We start from the raw sequence: 21,285 nt of genomic DNA, 5'->3' as shown, positions 1-21,285 counted from the left end.
AGCATTGGTGAATATATTAATATAAGATACAGATCCAAAACAAAGAGTGTGTTCTAGTATAATGTATTACGGGGGTCACCCAGCTAAAGCCTGTGGGTGCCATGGTGAAGGCCTTCATTGGCACCCTGGGCAGAGGGTCGGGATTTGTGAGCTCTCATTTGGGGGGAAAGGGTAAGTCTTTAGCCCTCCAGGAAGAGGGGTGAAATATGAAGCAAAATATACAGCTATCCTTCTAAGCAATTGCTGTGAAATGAGCCAGCTTAGTAGGTTGCTTCTGCCCCTCGGTATTTTTAGTCAACAAGTGAAGTGAGAGCTGTGATTTGTTGTTCATTTGTTCTGACACCGGGTATTAGCAATCTCTGGGGTCCTGAAGAGCTAGTGTAGAAATATCACTCTGGTTCATAGGCTAGGAGTAGCACAGGTTCTCCCAGAGCAGAAAAATGAACATAGTATCCATGTAGCAGTAGGACACTGAGGAAAGCCTTTCTTCCTACTAATTGGTGCCAAGTGTTGTCCTGGGCCCCCTGTAACCAGTGGTGGGTGGCCACCATTTTAATTTCATTTCCCATAATGCCCCAGAAAAGGCACAACGCAGAGGTACTGTGGGAAAAGCCAGAGTCTGCTGCCAGCTGGGCGAGATGCTCTTCAAATTCAAAGGAGAATTCTGCAAGCAGCAGCAGCAGACGCTGAAGCGGTGGTTGGCAGTTTTAATTACCAAATATTGCTCCTCGTCCCTCTTTTCCCGTTTCCTTTGAAGTAAGGCCAGCTGCTTTCCGTGGGTTTTATTTCCAAGTTAGCAAAGGCTAGCATGCCCCCCCTATGTTCATTATAAGGCCAATGTTTCCAAGTGACGACGTTTGCTCAGGGGAAGCGAGGGCCATGGCACTTGCCCTGGGTCTGCTGAATAGGGCAACCCGCTCGCTCACCACCTGAGGGGAGCTTTGCGGACGAGTCTATGCCCGGAGGTGCAAGCGAGGCGCCGAGGCTTCGCTGGGCCCCCGCCTTTCTCAGGCATTTCTTGGAGCCGGCCACGCTTTGCCCGTCAGGCGCCCCTCCCCGCGCCACGTCCTTTCCCAGAAGCCAACAACTCCGCCTCCCCGCCAGGGAGCCTCGGCAGCAGCAGCAGCAACAGTTTCCCTCGCGTCCTTCCTCTCGCAGCGATGAGGCTCTCTGTCCTCCGTCGCCTGGCGTGGAGACCGGCGACACCGGCTGCAGCCAAGCACGGCGGGAAGAAGGTGGGCTGCGGGGCTCTGCCTCTGCTGCGCCCTGGAAGCGGCTGCCCAGGCGCACTCCTGCTCCCCCGGGGCATCTGCGGCACGTGGGGCCGTCTGGACAAGCAGCGAGGGTCCGGCAGCGGAGGGCTACGGGGCTCGGCGGCCAGGTAAGCGGACGGGTCCCCTTTTGCAGACCGTGGGGGTGGGAAGTGCCTGGTCCCGCCGCCAGCGCTTCTAGTTCGTAGCCGGCACTCGGCCCCTCGCCTCCACGTGGAGAGGAGGGCTCCGCCTCCGGGCTGGCTGTTGTGTCTGATGCAATAACGCAGATGCATTGCGGAGGAGAAGGGGGGGAAGGAGGGAGTGGCGTCTCCGGCAGCCAATCCGCTTCGAAGAAGCGGGAAGCGCGGCTTCTTATTGGCCCCGTGAGGCCTGCTTTCACTCACCCGCTTCCAGAGCTACTAACTCAAATCGGAGTTCATTCAGGTTCATTGGAAGTTGCTTATTTATATCTCTCTCCAGACCCCCACCCACCAATTATATATAGATTCTCTCTCGTGCATCGTCTCTTGAGAAAGACGGATGCCAACAGATGGATAGATAAAAATTAAATAAATCTACATATAAATTGAAATATAATAAATCCCAAAGATGATTTACAACCCAGTGAAAAAGACAATAATAAAATCAAGTGACTGGATCCTGTGAGGGCAGTTGCCGTTTTCAGAGTTGCCACATAGACATGGCTATCCAACCTACTTTGGATTTCTGCCATCGCTGTATGCAGCACTGTCACGGTCTAGGGTTGCAGGGTGGGTGTTAGTGTAAAAGACTCCTTTTCCTTTAAGGCTCACTTAACAGGTAGCAGTTTATCTCTTGGAAGTTTATCTCCATAATTTGTTCTCAGTGGCAGAAGAAGCTTCTTTTGCTAAATGTATATCAGATGATGAAAAAAGTTGGCAGTCCTTGAAATTAAGCCTTTTGTGGAACTTGTGCAGTATAAATGTAAGCATGTTTACTTAGAAGTCAGCCAAACTCGGCTCATTGAAATTTGCTTCCAAGTAATCAAATTAAGACTGGTGGTGTTAAAGGAATAGTGCCTCTCTTGAGTGTGCACTGTGGAATAGCTCTGCAGGGCAGAATCTTCTCAGTTTGCTATGCTAAGGCTGCAGTCCTGTGGTGACTTACTAGGGAGTAAGTTCCACTGAATGCAATGGGACTTTTGAGTAGACAAATACAGGTTTGCACAGAAACACGCTTCTGGCATACAGTGGAACCTCGGGTTGCGAACGTGATCTGTGCGGGAGGCACGTTTGGAACATGTTGCATCTGCGCATGTGCATGACACAATTCAGAGCTTTAGTGCTTCTACGCATGCGCGAGCGCCGAAACCCGGACGTAAGCCATTCTGGTACTTCCGGGTTTCGGCGTGTCCATAACCCGAAAACGCGCAACCCGCAGCGATCACAACCCGAGGTATGACTGTATGTGCAGAAAGAACCTCCTACATTTATCTATAATGTATTGTTAATGAATTTGTGGGTGCCAGAGTTTGTGGGTTGAAGACACCCATAATTCCTGGATTTGATAAATGTTGAAGTTTAATCAATGCTTGGCTGAATTTAGCAGTGTCAAAATACAGGCCAGCCTGATAATGGCTGCTAAGTATGAGTTGTTAACTGAGTACACAGACAGAGAGATAAGCCATCAGCAAAGCGAAGACTATGTGCCAGCCGCAAATGGGTGGAGCCCTGCCCTGAGCTCTGGGAAGTTAGCAGAAGAGAATGCAAGAGCTTTTAGGAGGGAGTTTAGGGATTTCAGTTTGGGATGATGTAATCGGGAGGGGAAAACCTTGTGTCAGTCTGTTAAATGTGGCAAGCAAGGTCAGAGCACAAAGTTTGAATCGGAAGCTGGAGCAATAGAAGAAATGGAGCCGATCTGAAGTTTAATGCTTTAAACCGTTCAAGTTGTATATGTGTGTAAATAAGTCATATATCATAAAAACACCACGGTCTCTGCTGTGCCTCATTGCCAAAGGAAACACAGACCGTGGAGGAGCCCCTGGAGTTCCTGGACTCTCACACTGCTATGAGATTGGGGAAATATGTAACAGTATTGTGTGTATATGTGTATTAGGAGCAGGGCCATGGGTCAATGGTAGAGCATGTGCTTTGCATGCAGAAGGTCCCATATTCAAGCTATGGCTGGGAGAAAAACCTGCTTAAAATCCAAGAGAGCTGCTGCCAGTCAGTATAGACTCTACTGAGCAAGTTGGACCAGTGGTTTGATTGTTCCTAAGAAGGTGCACTTTTGCACATGTGTGTCTCATTCATAAATAACATAGCCTGGGGGTATTTTGTACAGGGAAATCAGTCATTGAAAGCCAACTATACAGTGGTACCTCGGGTTACATACGCTTCAGGTTACATACGCTTTAGGTTACAGACTCCGCTAACCCAGAAATAGTACCTCAGGTTAAGAACTTTGCTTCAGGATGAGAACAGAAATCGTGCTCCGGAGGTGCGGCGGCACCAGGAGGCCCCATCAGCTAAAGTGGTGCTTCAGGTTAAGAACAGACCTCCAGAACAAATTAAGTACGTAACCAGAGGTACCACTGTACAGATATATATTGTATACTAGTGAACCTTGGTATAGAACTAATTACAGGCCAAAACTACAATGGAACCTCGGGTTACATACCATCCTCCTTACAAATGCTTTGGGTAATGACCTCCGCTAACCCGGAAGTAGATGCTCCTGGTAGCAAATTTTGCCCCGGGATGTGAGCAGAAGTCACGCGTCGGCAGTGCAGCAGCCCTATTAGCAAAAGCGCACCTCATGTTATGAACAGTTTTGGGTTAAGAACGGACCTCCAGAATGAATTAAGTTCCTAACCAGAGATACCACTCTAGTGGTCATACAGCTTATCTTTGTAAGCTGCCCTGGTGGCCTTTTTGGCTAAACAGGTAAAAATGTTTTAAATAAATGTTTACTTATAATGTGAATAACATTCAGAAAACAAATACTTTCTGTGTAAATCTGAGGTATCTTCAATGGTACTTACATGGGAGTACGTGTGCTTAGGATTGTAGCCTTTATATCTTAACTGTTGCTGTAGGATTGGAATTTTTTTGGTATTTTGAAGTTTTTAGATATTGCATATTGGCTCACGATATGCTCAAAATGGGCAATTGTCTTTGTGGGTAATCCAGAAAGGTAATCGTGTGCTAGTTGGTGAGATCATGGAAATAAAGTTATATTATATACTAATACAGATCATATTTTTGTTTTTAAAAGTGAAATCATTGAGAGTTCAAGGAAAGCCCTGAATTTACTGCAGAGACAGCATCCTACATTTAAACCAGCACTTGCTGTTGTACAGGTAAAACCCTATAGATGATGATTTCAGAAGTGAAACAACAAACCAGTACTTTATGAAAACAGATCTAGATCTGTGAATAGCCATTTATCTTGCACACCATAACATCTTAACTACAGAACTACTTTAAACCAGATAAATGCATTACTGGGTATATTTGATAGTGTGAGGAACCTTTGGCCTCCAGATGTTGCTAAACTACAAGCCTCATCATTCCCAACATGGCCAGTAGTAGAAGCTGTTGAAACCATATTTCTGCTGGACTTAACTTTTCCATTTCACAGTCTTTAATATTACTTCCCCTAAATAAAAATCGTCTTGTATGATCTTCCTGCTACAGCTTCTGAAAATCTTGGTCACATCCACACCATACATTAGCTCAATTGGTTAGAGTATGGGGCTGATAATGCCAAGGTCGTGGGTTTGATCCCCTTATGGGCTAGCTGCATATTCCTGCATTGCAGGGAGTTAGACTAGATGATCCTCAGGGTCCCTTCTAACTTTGCAATTCTATGAAAGCACTCTTACACTACTTCAGTTATCATGGCTTCCCTGTATTGGATCTTGGGAACTGTAATTTGTTAAGGGTGGTGAGAGTTCTGAGGACAGGGAGGCTCTCTGGCATGCTGAGCTGAAGTTGAGCAGGGAAATTGGTACAAGTGGAATGTCTTATTCTGGGGCTACACTGGATATCAACTCACCCACTCCCAAGTAAGAGGATTGTTCAATATCTAACCTTCAGGTGATATTACCTTTACTTCTCTCAAATATTCATACTTTGCCCTTCCTCAAAGGAGCTCACAGCGGAATACGTGGCCTATCTCATTTTTATCTTTCCAACAACCTGATATGAGATGAATTGGGCTGAGGGTGCAAGAGTAGTCCCAGTTAAAACATTGGTTTCTTACTCAAAGCTGGATTTGATAACTAAATAACTCTTCTGTACAAAGCAACCCACCTATGCAACTTCTTGCAGTAAGGCTGCTGGCATCCTGAAAACATACCAAACACTATAATCCTCTGTACTGCTTCCCAGTACAGTGGTACCTCAGGTTACATATGCTTCAGGTTACATACGCTTCAGGTTGCAGACTCCGCTAACCCAGAAATAGTGCTTCAGGTTAAGAACTTTGCTTCAGGATGAGAACAGAAATCGTGCTCTGGCGGCGTGGCCGCAGCGGGAGGCCCCATTAGCTAAAGTGGTGCTTCAGGTTAAGAACAGTTTCAGGTTAAGAACAGACCTCCAGAACGAATTAAGTACTTAACCCGAGGTACCACTGTACTCTAATTTTCTATGGAGTGCTCTGGGAAGCCAAGCTAGTATGTTTCCATTTGTATCTTGTCAGGGATTGCTTCACTTCTATATGACCACAAGAATGTGCAAGCATCAGGGATAGATGTTTTTAACAACTGGGAATAGGGCTTGCAAAGCCAAGCTACTCAGTGCCAAGAATTTGCCCAAAGGTGCTTGATTGTGCAACATACTCCTGGTAATATTAAGAAACTCAACGTTTCCATTCAGTTCAGTAAATCATATTTCTTACCCAGTTGCAAATTTCTGATCAAGTATTGATTGCAATTTTTTCTTTAGTTGCAAATTGCTTACAGTTTCATTTTCTTTGATACCATTCCTAACTTGTTACAGTTCTCTTTTTCCTTTTCTTTAATCCCTTCAAGGTTGGCAATGATGATTTGGGGCAAGAAATTATCAAAAAAATTGCTGAAGAGGTGAGAGTATGGAAATACTTGTTTCTTCCAAATTAAACTGAGAAATTATTGGGCTTTATAGCAAATATTTTTTCCCATTTTTCTTTTGCAGATTGGCCTGAACATTGTTCATATTTGTCTCCCTCACAACTATACTGAACATGAGGTAATAATTTATGAATTTAGGGCTTCCCCTGATGCAGTAGTGCTGAATGGCTAATTGATTGAATTCAGAAAAAAGCTCATAGAAAAGGGTTGTTGCCTTTCCTACCCCTCCTTTCCCCCAGCAGCTTCCAAAGGCTTTACCTGACGTTTGAGGGTCCTCCTAGATGAGCTGGGCTGGGCTGGACTGTGGTGTGGGAAGGCTTGCTGAAAATTTATGTAGAGGCACCTTCCATGAGAGGATCTCTCACTTTCCTCTTATTCGCTCTGCATCATAGCCCATCACATTCATGAGGCTTAACAAACAACAACAACAACAACAACAACAACAACAATTTATATGTACCCTACCCATCTGACTGGGTTGCTCCAGCCACTTTGGGTAGCTTCCAGCATATATAAAAAAATACCAAAACATTAAGCTTTAAAAAGCTTCCCTATGCAGGCCTGCCTTCAGATATCTTTTAAAGGTTATATAGTTACTCATCATCTTCTTGGGGGTTTGAAGGTCTGACAGGAGAAGAAGGGGCTGCAAAATTCTTCTGCCCACCTCCTTCCAGTGGTGCTTCTTGAAATACAAGCAAAAATATTTATATGTGTGTTTTTCCCCCCAAGCATGCCTATGGTACATGCCTGTAAACTGCCTAATAGTATGATCCAAAGCAAATATCATTGACGTGTCCTGCCTGGGTCTATGCATCTGAGAAATAAGTCCACAAGTTCAGTAGGGTGTAAGTGTGCAGAGGACTACATCCTTGTGAGTAAGTGCACTTAGTTTTGCAACTGAATACCCATAAGAACAGCCCTGCATTTGGGAAGCCTAAAAACAGGACACAATAACAGCAGTCTCTTATTCCTAAGGAATGTTTACTCAGAGGTAACCTAGGAGTAGGGACGCGGGTGGCGCTGTGGGTAAAACCTCAGTGCCTAGGACTTGCCGATCATCAGGTCGGTGGTTCAAATCCCCGTGGCGGGGTGTGCTCCTGTTGCTTAGTCCCAGCGCCTGCCAACCTAGAAGTTCGAAAGCACCCCCGGGTGCAAGTAGATAAATAGGGACCGCTTACTAGCGGGAAGGTAAACGGCGTTTCCTTGTGCTGCGCTGGCTCACCAGATGCAGCTTGTCATGCTGGCCACATGACCCAGAAGTGTCTGCGGACAGCGCTGGCCCCCGGCCTCTTAAGTGAGATGGGCGCACAACCCTAGAGTCGGACACGACTGGCCCGTACGGGCAGGGGGTAACCTAGGAATAAGGCCCATTGTATTCAGTAGAACATATGTCTGAGTAGGCATGAGTTGGAGTCTTGTGGATCACATGTTTAGTCCCGTTGAAGTAGTTAAGGATAGCATGACTCTTTCTAAAAATAACAAAGGAACTCTTCAGTCCTCAGCTCACCCCTGTTAATAATATATTATGTGTTGCATTTGCCTACAGATTTACATTATCTCTGAAAACTTGAGCTGTGTACTGTTGAGGGCTGCCTGCTGTTTGATTGCAGGTTTCTCACCCAGACATTATTTCAATAAGAAATCTGCTATGTTTAGTTACAGTATGTTATATTGCATGGTAAGACCATTGCCAATAGAATATTAATAAGGACGAGCTTTCAATCTGCAGTTATTACAGTATTCCTACCTAAGTAGCTGTCATAAACTACACTTACAATATCAACAGATCTTCTAACAATGGAGAGGAATGTAAAACTTCTACAAAGCTCTTTGAGGCTATCTTGCCTGGTCATCCCACAGTGTCTCATGCTCTGAGAAAGGAGAGACTTTGTGCTGATGGGGGTTTGAGGGTGAGAAGCAGAAGCAGCTAGTGGTGGTTGCAGGAGCTACAAAGAAGGTGGGAGGAGAGGAGGCAGAGTGGGAGGAGGGGAGGTTGCCACCCCTACCAATCCTACCACCTTATCTTGATGTTAGTGTTAGAAACCTACTTCCCCTTCCTAGAGCTGTTCCTAGAGCTGCTTTCATGAGGCACACTGTTCCCACTGACCATGGGGCAAGCTTCTCCTCCATATATTGTTATTAAGTGCAGAAAATTCCACAGAACAAATAGAAGACATTCGCCTTTGTGGTAAAAATAATCTACTTTGTTAAAATTGTATGCCCACATTTTGGAAGTATTACACACCTACATTCTTCCTTGCCATTATGATGTTTTTATATTTGTTGTCTCGTTTTCACTTAATAAATGGCATGTTTCAAAAAATAAATTTGCAGTTGGCCTGTGACCATGTCCTTCCCTTGTGGGTTGTTGCAGGTCCCTTCTAGTTCTGAGAAATACTGTATATCTGTATCTGTGCTGTGATCCCCTACTTGACCAGCTCCCACCCATCTTCAGCCTGTTGTGGTATCTTTAGACTAATATAGTACTGACTCACAACTGTACTGTGGGATGAAGCAGTTAGTATACATTTCATTGATCTGAATGATAGAGCAGGGTTCAAGTGCCCAAAGGTGGACTTTTACAGCAAGACATGATCATAATAGTGAGTGTACTTTTGCTATATTCTTTCAGTTTCTGCAAGCGAAACATCATGTTTGATTCCATTTATCAATGATCCAATTTTCATTATATATTAAAACTCTTAATATTTGAAAATGTCCTTCAAGCTGATGATTTTTAAATCCTGATTTATTAACCTTCTATTGTTTTCTAGGTTATAGATGAAATTGTAAAGCTCAATGAGAATCCTAAAATTCATGGTCTTCTCCTTCGCCTCAGTAAAGAGTCATACACAAGCAAAATACTGAATGCTGTGAAACCAGAGAAAGATGTGAATGGGCAAGTTAAATGCTATTCAGTCTCCAGAAAATGTGGATTCATATGGGCTTGGATTCAGATGTTGCTGCCACCAGTGAAAGGGAAGGGAGAGGACTTGCTGATTCCCCACTCCCCCTGCAGTCAGAAATATTTATTAACTTTGCTTACTTCATTTCATTTTTAATACATTTGTAATAATCTGTATTAAAATGACAAATGACTGAATGTGTGGTTTAAAGTGCATATTTGCATGTCAGTGTATGTCATGGTTAATGGTTTGCAAGTGGGAGCAACAAACCATGATCCTTGGCTTAGCATTACATCCAAACTGGAGATTGTCATTTGTTTTGCACCGAACTACGTTCTGAAGCCAAAGTTAGTTCTTGGCTTGACCATTGTGGTTTGTGGAAGTGAAATAAACCATGATGGCTCAATCCAAATGTAGTGCTAAGCCAAGGATTATGGTTTGCTATGCCTGCTCATTAGCAAGGGGGAGCAAAGTGGGTATAATCTCTGCAGTCATGGTGAACTGTTTATCATTGGGTTACTGTGACATGTGAATGCAGTCAATGAGTATATTTCTCTTAATGTACGAACCAAACCTATATGTTTTCTAGGCCACACCCAGCCCCCTCTGAGGTGCCACCCACCCACCTAGTTTGCAACAGCTGTAAATGCATGCTGACTGTTCTCTTAAAACAAAAGAAAGTGGGTTTTAATTTAATCCTTATCCTAGCCTAGGCATAATTCCCAGTTCCTAATTTTGAAAATAATTTGACAGCAAAATATATACGGCATCCATTAATTTGGCTTTGATAGATAAAGGATTTAATTTAAGTATGTTCCAGTTTGGCCTGACAAATTGTGATCTACTTTCTTGTTTTTAGCCTTTATGGAGTCTAATTGCCTAAGATATTATTCAAAGCTATTATTCATTTCATTTACTTTGAAAAAAATCCAGGAGAACTGACCTGAGTATAAGCAGATATTTAATTTGTAACAGATGAGGAAGTGAGAATTTTATTAACTATTGAGAGGCAAGGGGACAAAGTTTCTGTGGAAGTGATGTTCTGTTTCAAACCAAATTGGTAATGGCAATTCCAAAATATAGTGGAAGCATTTATGCACATTCAGTGGATGCTGCTACAATGCTGCAGAGAGAAAATGGGTTAATAAAGCTATAGTTTTTCATGAGCATGTACTCTAGCTTACACCACCCCATTATAGTTTATGTGTGCTAATGAATGAGCATTTATTTCTATATTTTACATACACATGCTGTCTCTCACATACTCTCTCCCCCCCCCCTATATTTTTAATTGCAGAGTAACAGATTTTAACTTGGCAAGGTTGGTGCATGGAGACATGCATGGATGTGTGATTCCCCCCACTGCTAGTGCTGTGGTCAAGCTTCTGGAAAAACTAGGTACAAGTAATTGTTTGTTATTTAGTATATTCAGCAACAGTGCTTTTTTTTTATCAGCAACAGTGCTTAATATGTTCACATGCTAGTTCAGCCATGCAGTGACTAATCTGGCCAGGTCAGATAATGGTTTCTCCCTCGAAAAACAGTGACTCTGTCATGCAAGGCCATCATAATATGATATGTATATAGACCTACATTAACCTATTAGCAAAGCCTTCTAGTTGCTTTAACTCTGGAAATGCAGAAAAACCATGAAACGTGTAATTAATTGGTCAGAGAATTCAGGTTCCTAAGAATATCTACTTCAGTTGTGGTATTTTAAAGCAGGTTTTGGGGCCTTATGATTGTGAAAATATCCTCACAAGTGTGTGAGCAAAGCCTGGTGAAATTGCAGAAGTAGCACAAGTTGCAGCAAAAGCTTTATAGTGTTCAGTTACTGAGGTGACTGAGATTTCTAGGGATTGCAGTTACTGAAGTGACATTTGCTGGTGTGGTAACACTGCAGTGGGCATTTACTCACATTTTAAAATTTATTTTTTACTTTCTGAATATGGTATGCTAATAACTCATAATGTGTATGCTTATAATAGAAGGTGGAAAGAGAAACTAGGTTTCCTAAAGCCCACCCTCCAGGAAGGAAAGTATTATGTTTTGTCACTGGGATTATGGAATGTTAAAGGAGAGAGTTGATGGAATGACCTCAGATGTCAATTTATGCTGAAAAACTGTGTGAGCGGGAACCAGGAAAAAAGGGCGAGTCCCCGGCCTTGGACTGCTTAAATGGAGCAAGCCACACCCCCTGGTCGACCGGATTGCTCGGCCTAAGGGTGACATGGCCGGGGACTCCCTATGACTCAGGGACTAGCTATGTCCTCCACGCATGGGGCGGGCTCGCAACCAGCCCACAACTTCATTTCCCCAGAAAGGGAAAGGGCTTTGTCGGCTGGGTGTGTAAGCAAAGAAATGTCAGATGCATTTGAGTCTGTGTGGATCTGGATCTAATTAAAACTGGATAGATTAGCAACAGGTGGCGCTGAGGGTTAAACCACAGAGCCTAGGGCTTGCCGATCAGAAGGCCAGCAGTTTGAATCCCCGCGATGGGGAGCGCTCCCATTGTTTGGTCCCAGCTCCTGCCAACCTAGCAGTTTGAAAGCACGAAGTGCAAGTAGATAAATAGGTACCGCTCTGGCATGAAGGTAAACGGCGTTTCCACGCACTTCTGTTTGCCAGAAGCGGCTTAGTCATGCTGGCCACATGACCCGGAAGCTGTACGCCGGCTCCCTCGGCCAGTAAAGCAAGATGAGTGCCGCAATCCCAGAGTTGTCCGCGACTGGACCCAGTGGCGTAGCGTGGGGGGTGCAGGGGGGGCCGGCCACACTGGGCGTAACATCTGGGGGTTAGGGTTAGGGGGCGCAAATCCACGGGTTAGGGGGCTCAAATTACTTGCCTTGCCCCGGGTGCTGACAACCCACGCTACGCCACTGACTCGACCTAATGGTCAGGGGTCCTTTTACCTTTACCTAGATTAGCAACATATGCAAGCTTCTTTAATTTAGCAAGATGCCATCAATGTCTCTGCTACTCAAGCCAAGACTGTCATTCCTTTTATGAATACGTGAAACTTTCTTCTGTCCATTAATCTGTCAGAGTTGATAAAATATCTTTCTGTCCTGCTTACATGATGGTCTTGGTCATCAGAAAAGTTTCTGGAGCATAATGCTGCCCTATTCAAGGTTTTAAAATTGTAACATTTTCCATATGAGAGATTGTTGCGGGGCAGGGGAAGGGGGAAAGCTTCTGTATTAATGTCTGTAGTTCACTTGTTTCCCCAGTGCAGTTTGCTAGCAGTGTAGCTAATTGGAGCAACTGTTATCTTCTTCTATCCAGCACATACTACCCTAGATGGAAAAAAGGTGTTACTTTTGGGAGTTCAAGGACCTTTAGAAGTCTCTTTGCAGTGCCTTCTTCAAAGAAAAGGGGTCATGACTATGAGTTGCATGTGGAAAATGAAGCAGCTTGAGACCATGGTAAATATACCAAATGCTCCATACTCTTTCTCACGTTTACTACTTAGCAAGACCCCAGGTTCATTTATTTTTATATACTCTCTCTCTCTCTCTCTCTCTCTCTCTCTGTGTGTGTGTGTGTGTATGTATATATATATATATATATATATATATTCCAAGAACTTTTGCTCACTAAATAAACTTCACTCATTTAATTTTCTTTGCATTCCTTAGCACAATGACCTGTTTAGTTTCTGTCCTATCCTCTACACATAGTGATATTTAGAACAAGCTTCATGTTCTCTAGCCTTCCCACATACTCTCCTGCCTTTCCTTATAAATATAACTTCTGATCCAGGCAGCACAATAGATTTCTAAGCATGGGCGCTCTCCTCAACCTGCATGTTCAAATTGCTATAAAAGAGGGTTTTTAATATCCAGAGTTAGAGGAGACCCTGTGTTCAGATAAGCATGGGAAAGACAAGTTTGTTGTGTTGCATTCTATTCAGGGTCAGAGGTGGTGGAAGCATGTGAGCCTAAGATCTGCTCTTGATTTCAGTCTGTGTAAAGTCAGGGGAGGAGGGAGGGAGAAATATTGTAACAGGCTTTGGGATAGAAGCACATATTCCCTTTATTCAGAGCCATAGCTACAGGAGCTAGCTGGGATTTTTGCCCCGGGTGAAGCTTCCAGAGGGGTGCCATTGAGGCTTCCGGCCTCTGTTTGTGTGTGTACACAAATGTGTGGGGTGTGTGTGCCAAACTGCGTTGTTGAGCTGGGTGAAATAAAGCCTAATTTTGCCCCTGCTTTATCCTACTGGCAGAATTCTGTTGACCGTGGAACTAATCATAAATGCATAAAAGCCGTTTCTGAAATTTCCCACCATTGCCATGCTCTTTAGAGTGTTTTATATTTAATTTGACTGATTGCTGATGTTTGTTGCTTCGTGTTATTTTGCTGGTATTTCAGTGTGCTCATGTTGAATTATTTATAACTTGACAGCTTGCTCGTCATCTTTATATTCTGTGCTCAAGTTTCCCAAATGTTTCATAGACATTCCCAGAAGGTGGCAGCCAAGTCAAGCCAAGTAAAAAAGTTTTACATGGGAGTTCATCTTTTGGTCTTCGCAGTTCATCTTTTGGATTCAATACTCAAAACGCAAAGTATGTTTTCCCTAAGCAAAGCAGCTGTGATGCTAACACATTTCTCCTTTGGCACAGCACTGTTTTTACAGCTGTTGATGTTACAGCAACATTTTACATGCTTTAAGTGATGGACAGAAGTTAAAAAAGCATAAACTTAATCCACAATGGTAAAACAGCCTCTCTGGCTTTAGACTTTGTCTTATTTTCCCTTACACCATGCAGTTTTATTGATATTTCATTTTTGAATTTTGTGTTCATTTTTGGTGCAACTGCATTAAAAAAAACAGCAATAGTTTGTGCGACTCATATAGAGGAATCCTCATTAATTCAAACTGACCATCCAGGGAATAAATTGCAATCACTCCCATTCTCCTTTATCTTATTATTTTTATTAGGAAAACAACTATTTCTGTCCAAATGCTTTCTCATAATCATAGTAAATTTTCTGAAAAATTCTACAACTTAATTTTGATGAGAAGTCAAAATTCAAGAATCAGGTAGCAGAAAGTCTGTGACTTGCCAATTAATTTTGCAATTTCATCCAGTTTGCTGTTGCCTTAAAATCTACTTGGGAAGTGCACTGCTTGTGTATGTGTTTATATAATATAATCTCTCTCTCTCTCTCTCTCTCTCTCTCTCTCTCTCTCTCTCTCTCTCTCTCACACACACACACACACACACACACACACACACTGTTTCCCCTACAGAATGGAATACTTTTGAATCGGCTCAGTGCCCTCAGATGCTTAAAAACTAGTCAGAATAGATTTCATAAGCCGGAGCTGCATTGTCAAGCAAATAATACCTCCTTGGTTCTTAAAGATAGATTACTTGTTTTCAGGAACAGAGCCATTCTTTTTAAGTACAGTGGTGCCTCCGGTTGCGGACAGGATCCGTGCCGGAGGTCCGGTCGGATCCCGAGGTTTCCGCAACCTGAGGACCGCTTCTGTGCATGCGCGCAGCAAAACCCGATAACAAAGTTCCGGATTTGCCATGTGCACATCCCAAAGTTTACGTAACCATAGGGTTACATAAATGGAGGTACGACTGTATAGTGAAACCTATAGGAGACCCAAAACAATTGGATCACATGAAATCCAAGTACAGTGGTACCTTGGTATTCAAACAGCTTGGCTCCTAGACAAATCGGCTCCTGAATGCCACAAACCCGGAAGTAAGTGTTCCGGTTTCTGAATGTTTTTCAGAAGCTGAACGTTTGATGTGGCTTCCATTTGAGTGCAGGAAGCTCCTGCAGCCAACCAGAAGCCACACCTTGGTTTTCGAAGGGTTTCAGGAGTCGAACAGACTTCCAGAATGGATTAAATTCGAGAACCAAGGTACCACTGTAAACCATTAGAATATAGAAACCATATTGAAGGCAAATGAGAATTATCATCCTATCCTATTAAGAAGTAGTGCTATAAATCTATAAAACAGGTTTTTTTAAAAAAGTATTAGCTACATTGGTCCCACATTGTGAATTGTTCTCCCAAATTGTTCTATAACCTGTGTGAGTTTAGTGCTCTTTAGAATAACAAAGCTTGAGGGCTTACTAGAAGAGTGCCAAGAGTATTTGCGAGCTTCACAAGCTCCAGTACACACACATCGTTCTCAATCCTTTAATAATCGTTCAAGAGTACACTGTCAGATTACAAGCACCATTCCTGTCAGCTGTTTGGTTTTGAAACCAGTTTGCCTCTCAGTCTTCCTTAACAGCAAATATAGTGAGCATTAACCATGACAAACCAGTGCCAAATTTGAGTTGGAAAGCTGTAGTGCTGGAAAAATGGACTGTGTGCTCTTGCAGGGATGAGCAAATGTTAAATCTCTGCTGGCCTCCAAAGATAGAGCATCAGCAAAAAATGCAATGTGAAAATACATATTTGAAAAAGTTTACTTGGCAATTATCCACCTTCAACAAGATTGGATTACCGTGATATCCACCTACCGTGATATCCCCCCACCACAAGGAAAAGCAGCTTTCATTGGGGGGAGTACTTAGGTCAGAGAAACAGTGCAGGAGAAAAGCTTAAAACTCTCCCATTGTTGTGATCAAATTTGGAGGCCCTTGTGACTGCCTTAAAGAAGAAGGGAAACAATGAAAGATTCTATCACAGATCTAATGTGTAATTTGGCCTTGAGATTATTTTGTAGCCATCTATCATTTTATTTTATTTCTCTTCATTTCCTTTGATTTTGGTGGAGTGGACACCCAAGTCATATTTCTTTAACTTACAGATCAACTTGATTTTAGTTATGACCATTTGTCTTGGCACAGCTGCCTTAAGGCTTGCATGGCCTTTAAACAGAGGAGGAGTATTAACCTCCCCCCCCCCCCGAATTCTTACTTGATCAGAGATGGCAAAATACAAAGAGCAACTGTTTATTAAATGCCAATTCATCATAAATGTGTGTTAGATTAAGAAGGGAGACATTTAATAGCAAATGTTTTAGGTGAGATGTGCTTGCCTGTTATCTCTCTTAAAATTTATGTAGAAAACTTGCAGACACTGCACTGTTTGGACAATATTTGCTTTTCAGATACTTCAATCACATAATGCCAGGGAATAGTTATTTTTTTTTTGCTTCCTGAATCAAAAATCAATGATTCATTCAGCTGGCCTTGGGAGGGAGGGGATGATGAACGGGGTTCATGAAGCAAACTGATTTTCAATAATCCTGTTGGTAGAAAAATAACCTTATATGTTTATGAAAAGTATGATGTGATAGCAGGTGATGGCAAAGACTGAGATCCTATAGAGTAGACTCTGCTTTGCTGTTAGATACTGCCTTGTAATAACAATAATTTTCCATGGCATTGAATCATGTGCTCTTACCCTTTTACTAGCAGGGGAAATGCTGTTAATGGCTATTTGACAAACATACATAATGTATTCCTTGTGGAGAGAAAATTAAATTGAAATTATATTCCACCTATAGTCTACATCATTCTTAGCTAACACCTGCCCTTATTGCACCCATTGTTGTGGGCATTCATTTGTCGTCAGAGACAATGGAGTGCACCTTTTGGGGTGAAGTCAAACTATTGCTATAGAAGCACCAAAGTACCCTGCCAAGGCGCAAGCCTGGGCAGTGTGTAAAGAGGTCCTGGGCTGCCCAGACAACATGACCCCCCTCTCGGCTTCGCTGATGTGTTCCAAAAAGGAAAGCAGAGCAATATGTTTGGCACCAGCTGGGCTGCAGGAGTTGCTTGAAGTAAGCATACAAGACTGTTAAAACTCCGAAGCCTGTGAGCACTTTCTGAAGTCCTTTCGCATGCTGCTAGGACCAGTCTCTTCATCTCTTAACTTCTTCAGTGATGCACAACTTAGCACAGTAGTGCAGCTTTTCCTAAGCAACGCTCGAGACTGCTTAGTCAGGACGACGATCAGGAACAAAGATGACGACTAGTAACTTGCTTTGGAGTTTATTATACAGTATACGGCAGTAAACTCACAAGCTATATACAAGTTACTTGTATATACAAGTTACAAGACACAATTTTCATCACTCTCCAAGCACTCCAGAATACTTCTAACTAGCCAAATGATGTCATAGGTCATGCTGCCTTTTTAAGAGACCTCAGCCAATCACCAAGCTGTTACTAGGTCATCTTATCTCCAGGCAAATTTCTCCCGTGCTCTGTCTCCCTAGCCTGTAGTCCAAACACTAATTGCTCACTTGCCAAGCTGCACGTATACTATGAACACCAACATAAATGTGTGTTAGATTAAGAAGGGACTCCACTCCGGATTTGGGTAGGGTTTGCTCCTCAGCCTTTTCTTCTCCTGAAGATATCCTGCAAGGCGGTGGAGGTTTAGGATCAGAGTTTTCCTTCTCCTAGAGGGGCTACCTTTCCAGGTTGATGTGCTCCTTCTGTTCCTCACTTCCCTCTACAGCACATGCGGAAACCACCTTCTTGACCATTGGACTCACTATTGGTCACATCTGCTCAATCCTCCAGAGCCTGTCTTTGTAGGCAGGGGAAGTCCCTAACTCACCAAGAGCTTGAGGCCCATCAGCTACCCTTGCCGGGTTTAGCTGGCCAGTTGGAAGACTTTCCCGGGGTGTGGCCGCTGTCACATGCTGACGGCTTCTAGGAGCCACAGGTGAGTGCAGGGTGGGAGCCAAAAGTGAGGAAACTACCCCAGGAAGAGCACATGTCCCCCACCAGAGGTACTACCCCTCCCCTAACACCCCCTAACACCCCATTAATATCTTAACTATACATTTTTAATTTGATAGTGGGGTGTTCTGGTGTAATTTTGTAGATATTGATTCCAACTCTTCATAAGCAGGGTTTCCAATTGTGTGACATTTGCAGTTACGTTGCATCATTATCATTATATTTTGGCTTAAAGTGCTTGTATTACTGTTATTTTAGGGTTTAGTTTTTTATCTGGGGAATGGGTGGGTCTTCCAAGCCTACATCAATAAAAAATCTAATTGAAATTAGCTTGTGTGCTGCTACAAGCTAAAGTTTCAAAGTATTTGTTGGTGTTAATCTCCCCCAGATTGGGGGAAGAAAATGCCAGCTAGAATGGGTTATGCTTTTGAGAGTGAGTCTTTGGAGATATTCGCCTAAATGATTGTTTCATATGACATTTCTCCATTCTTTGCCGTGTGATTTCAATAATAGTTTCTCAAACCTCATTTTACAACATAACTAGTTAGCCTTGGGAACTATGTGAGCACTTCTCTGCATCTTCAATAGTATTTGGCTGCAATTATAAGTAGCATCTGTTTTGTATTGAGTTCACTGTCTGTTTAGAAACCATATGGTGCATTTGCAAGGAGATGAACTTGATTATTGAATTGGTCTTTCCACCTCCAATTTAGTTTTACATTTAAGTGCACTGGATATACCTTTCTAATTCTTTTAATTTTGAACACATTCACTCTATTTAAATCATACGGGGGAAACAATGTCCCTAGAACAATGACACAATCTGAGTCCCATTGGGACCTTTTCACATCCACTCAAGCATCTGCCAAACAATTTTTTGTCTGGAAGTGGCACATTGCTTGCATTAATTTTGATGAAGGACATACCTTGCCTCAGCACATCTGCAGTGTGGGGAACTGTTGGAGCCATTGCATTGCTACACTGAAAATCTTGCCAGGTGGAAGAGGTGAATAATTTATTCTTGGACTGAACATTTGTTCCCTGTGGAGTGGATTTTGGGAGGCTGTAGGGCCAGGAAGAGGAGGATTCACCTGATCACAATGCTTTAAGCATAGCCTCCACACAGCACGTTAGGTGTCAATCTGACAACACAATCTAGTAAATTTTATTGTTATCTCATGCTTTATTTGTACAACATTTCTCTCCATGCCCATCTCCTAGCTTCATGATGCTGATATGGTGATAGTGGGTAGTGCCAAACCTAAAGAGATTCCAGCTACTTGGATGAAACCTGAGATGACCAGTGTGGATTGTTCACGTGACATTTTATGGGGTGAGTTCCTTTCAAGCTGTGCAGTGTTGAATAGCTAATGTATTTGTGTCCACTCATATTTTTATCCCTTCTTCCACCTTATCCCTATCAGTTTTCAGTTGGTACAGAAAACTTAAATTGTCAGGATCAACTCAGAAATGCAGTCTGTACTGTACCAGTGCAGATTGTGCCTACCAATAACACACATGAATGTTTACCTACATATTTCAGTGTCAGAATGAACATACAGGGGTAAAAAAAGAGGAGTCACAAGATTTTAATAAAAGAAATATGTTTTGTTTACTGCCTGCACAATGTCTGTGTGCCTTGGGGCATATGTTTTTGTAATAGGCTGTCTCCTGGAATAGCCTGGGAAGAACAGCAGAAGCACTCTGCTTATTTATTGTTTTTAAATATATATTTATTGTTTTGGGGGGAAAGTATATGTATTAAATGTGTGCATCTGTATTAAACACATACCTCTGATAGAAAGAATGTGCATAGTTTAATTGCAATGTAGTTATTGATGCACCTATTGCTTTTACCTGACAGAAACCATAGCACCAAAGAATCTGCATGTTTCCTTTCCTTTCCTTTTAATTTTTATATGTATATTAAATTCTTTCTTATTTTATATTTTTAAAAGTTGCCTGGTGTTATTTCATTCTATAAGAATGCCCTGCTTATAGTCTGTAAGACCATAACAGTAAAAATGCTGCTTGGAGTAAAAAGTTACCATTGAACAATTTTGTCATTTCTTTTTGTTGACTCCTGCTTTTTTATTTGATGCTATTTTATATTTTGCTATTTGTTAGTTCCTTGCATGAAAGGTAAGAGCTATAGAAATTATATAGCTGTGATGTGATAAAACCACAGTAACCTCCTTACACTGGTAACTCGTTCACCACATACACCTGAACGTGAACAGTTAATTGTTCCCTTAATTGTCCCCCCCCCCCTTCTATGCAAAGTTGTTAACCCTCCCTGTTGTATTAACTAATTTCATTGTGGCATAAAAGAATTGGACTCACACTGCTCAGAGATTTCTAAAACATTAAGCAGTTTATAAATAGATATATAGATAGAATGACTGACTAAATGATACTGGAAATGATGGTAAAAATATGGAATTATGAATGTTTAGGAGGAAATTAATGGACAGTTCCAGGTCAGCATTATTTGTGCTCAACAAAATGGTTGTCCTGGTGCTTATTCTTTGCTGCTGGGTACCAAGTGGCCATTCCTTTTGGCCGCTGATGCAACTTAGGCATGTATTTTTCCTCTCTGCTTATCTTGGGTTTCAAAAGAGAACTATTTGTCTTTGAATTTCCTTAAGGTTAATTATTGGTTTTGGTATTCAGGTTCACTAATACTGTGCTGTAGTAACTTCATATTCACTGTAGTCACAGTATAATGGAGAAGCTCATTTTCTCAGAGAGCAAGTTATCACAAAGTCAATGTCTTTTTAAAAATCATTTGAAGATTGCAGCATCAGCTGATGCCTGAAAGTGATCTTAATAAAATCAGAATACTGTAGATCATAAATGTAATACATTTGCGCTAGAATGTTGTACAACATCTGGTGTTGTATAGGGGAATATTGACAATGAAAAATGTATTGGAAAAGACTATGAGTTGTTGTTTTTTCATAATGTTTTTCTCAACCTATTGTAAGGGCTTCCAAACATTTTTTGAAACTTTCCATAGCAATGTTGTGTTATGGACCTTCTTTCCTTAGTCAGTGTTAATTTTAGGGATGCACTATGTAAACTCTCTGTCAAACTTCCTAAAAATATTATTAGAAGGAGTGAGGCATATATTACAGCTACTGTGTGCCAGCTGCTTGAGGTAGCTTCATATGCTGGTGATTACTCCTTTTGTTATGTACACATCTTTAGAGACCAAAACCTGGCACGTAGGTACAATTAATTTTGCTTTATATTTGCCATTTGCCTACTTTCAGGATCTTTCGAACTGAAAATACTGAAGGGATTAAAATCCTTACAGTTATTGACAATTTTGCTAATGGTGTCAAGTCATCTTCTCCCT

General features: G+C 42.2%; 1 protein-coding gene across 1 annotated transcript in view; it reads left to right on the top strand.

The window, feature by feature from the left end:
• The first annotated feature begins 1,143 nt into the window (after positions 1-1,143).
• Positions 1,144-21,285, top strand: part of MTHFD1L (methylenetetrahydrofolate dehydrogenase (NADP+ dependent) 1 like) — a 103,171-nt gene continuing 83,029 nt past the window's right edge. The window contains exons 1-8 of the mRNA XM_081905151.1: positions 1,144-1,381; positions 4,509-4,593; positions 6,268-6,318; positions 6,410-6,463; positions 9,120-9,244; positions 10,549-10,649; positions 12,537-12,676; positions 19,146-19,257. Coding sequence (XP_081761277.1) covers positions 1,161-1,381; positions 4,509-4,593; positions 6,268-6,318; positions 6,410-6,463; positions 9,120-9,244; positions 10,549-10,649; positions 12,537-12,676; positions 19,146-19,257 — 889 coding nt within the window. The 5' untranslated portion in view covers positions 1,144-1,160. The remainder of the gene's footprint in view (positions 1,382-4,508; positions 4,594-6,267; positions 6,319-6,409; positions 6,464-9,119; positions 9,245-10,548; positions 10,650-12,536; positions 12,677-19,145; positions 19,258-21,285) is intronic.

This window comes from Podarcis melisellensis (assembly GCF_964234715.1).
Source record: "Podarcis melisellensis genome assembly, chromosome: 3".
NCBI classification, from domain to species: Eukaryota; Metazoa; Chordata; class Lepidosauria; order Squamata; family Lacertidae; genus Podarcis; species Podarcis melisellensis.
This window is presented reverse-complemented; position numbering and strand designations above follow the sequence as displayed.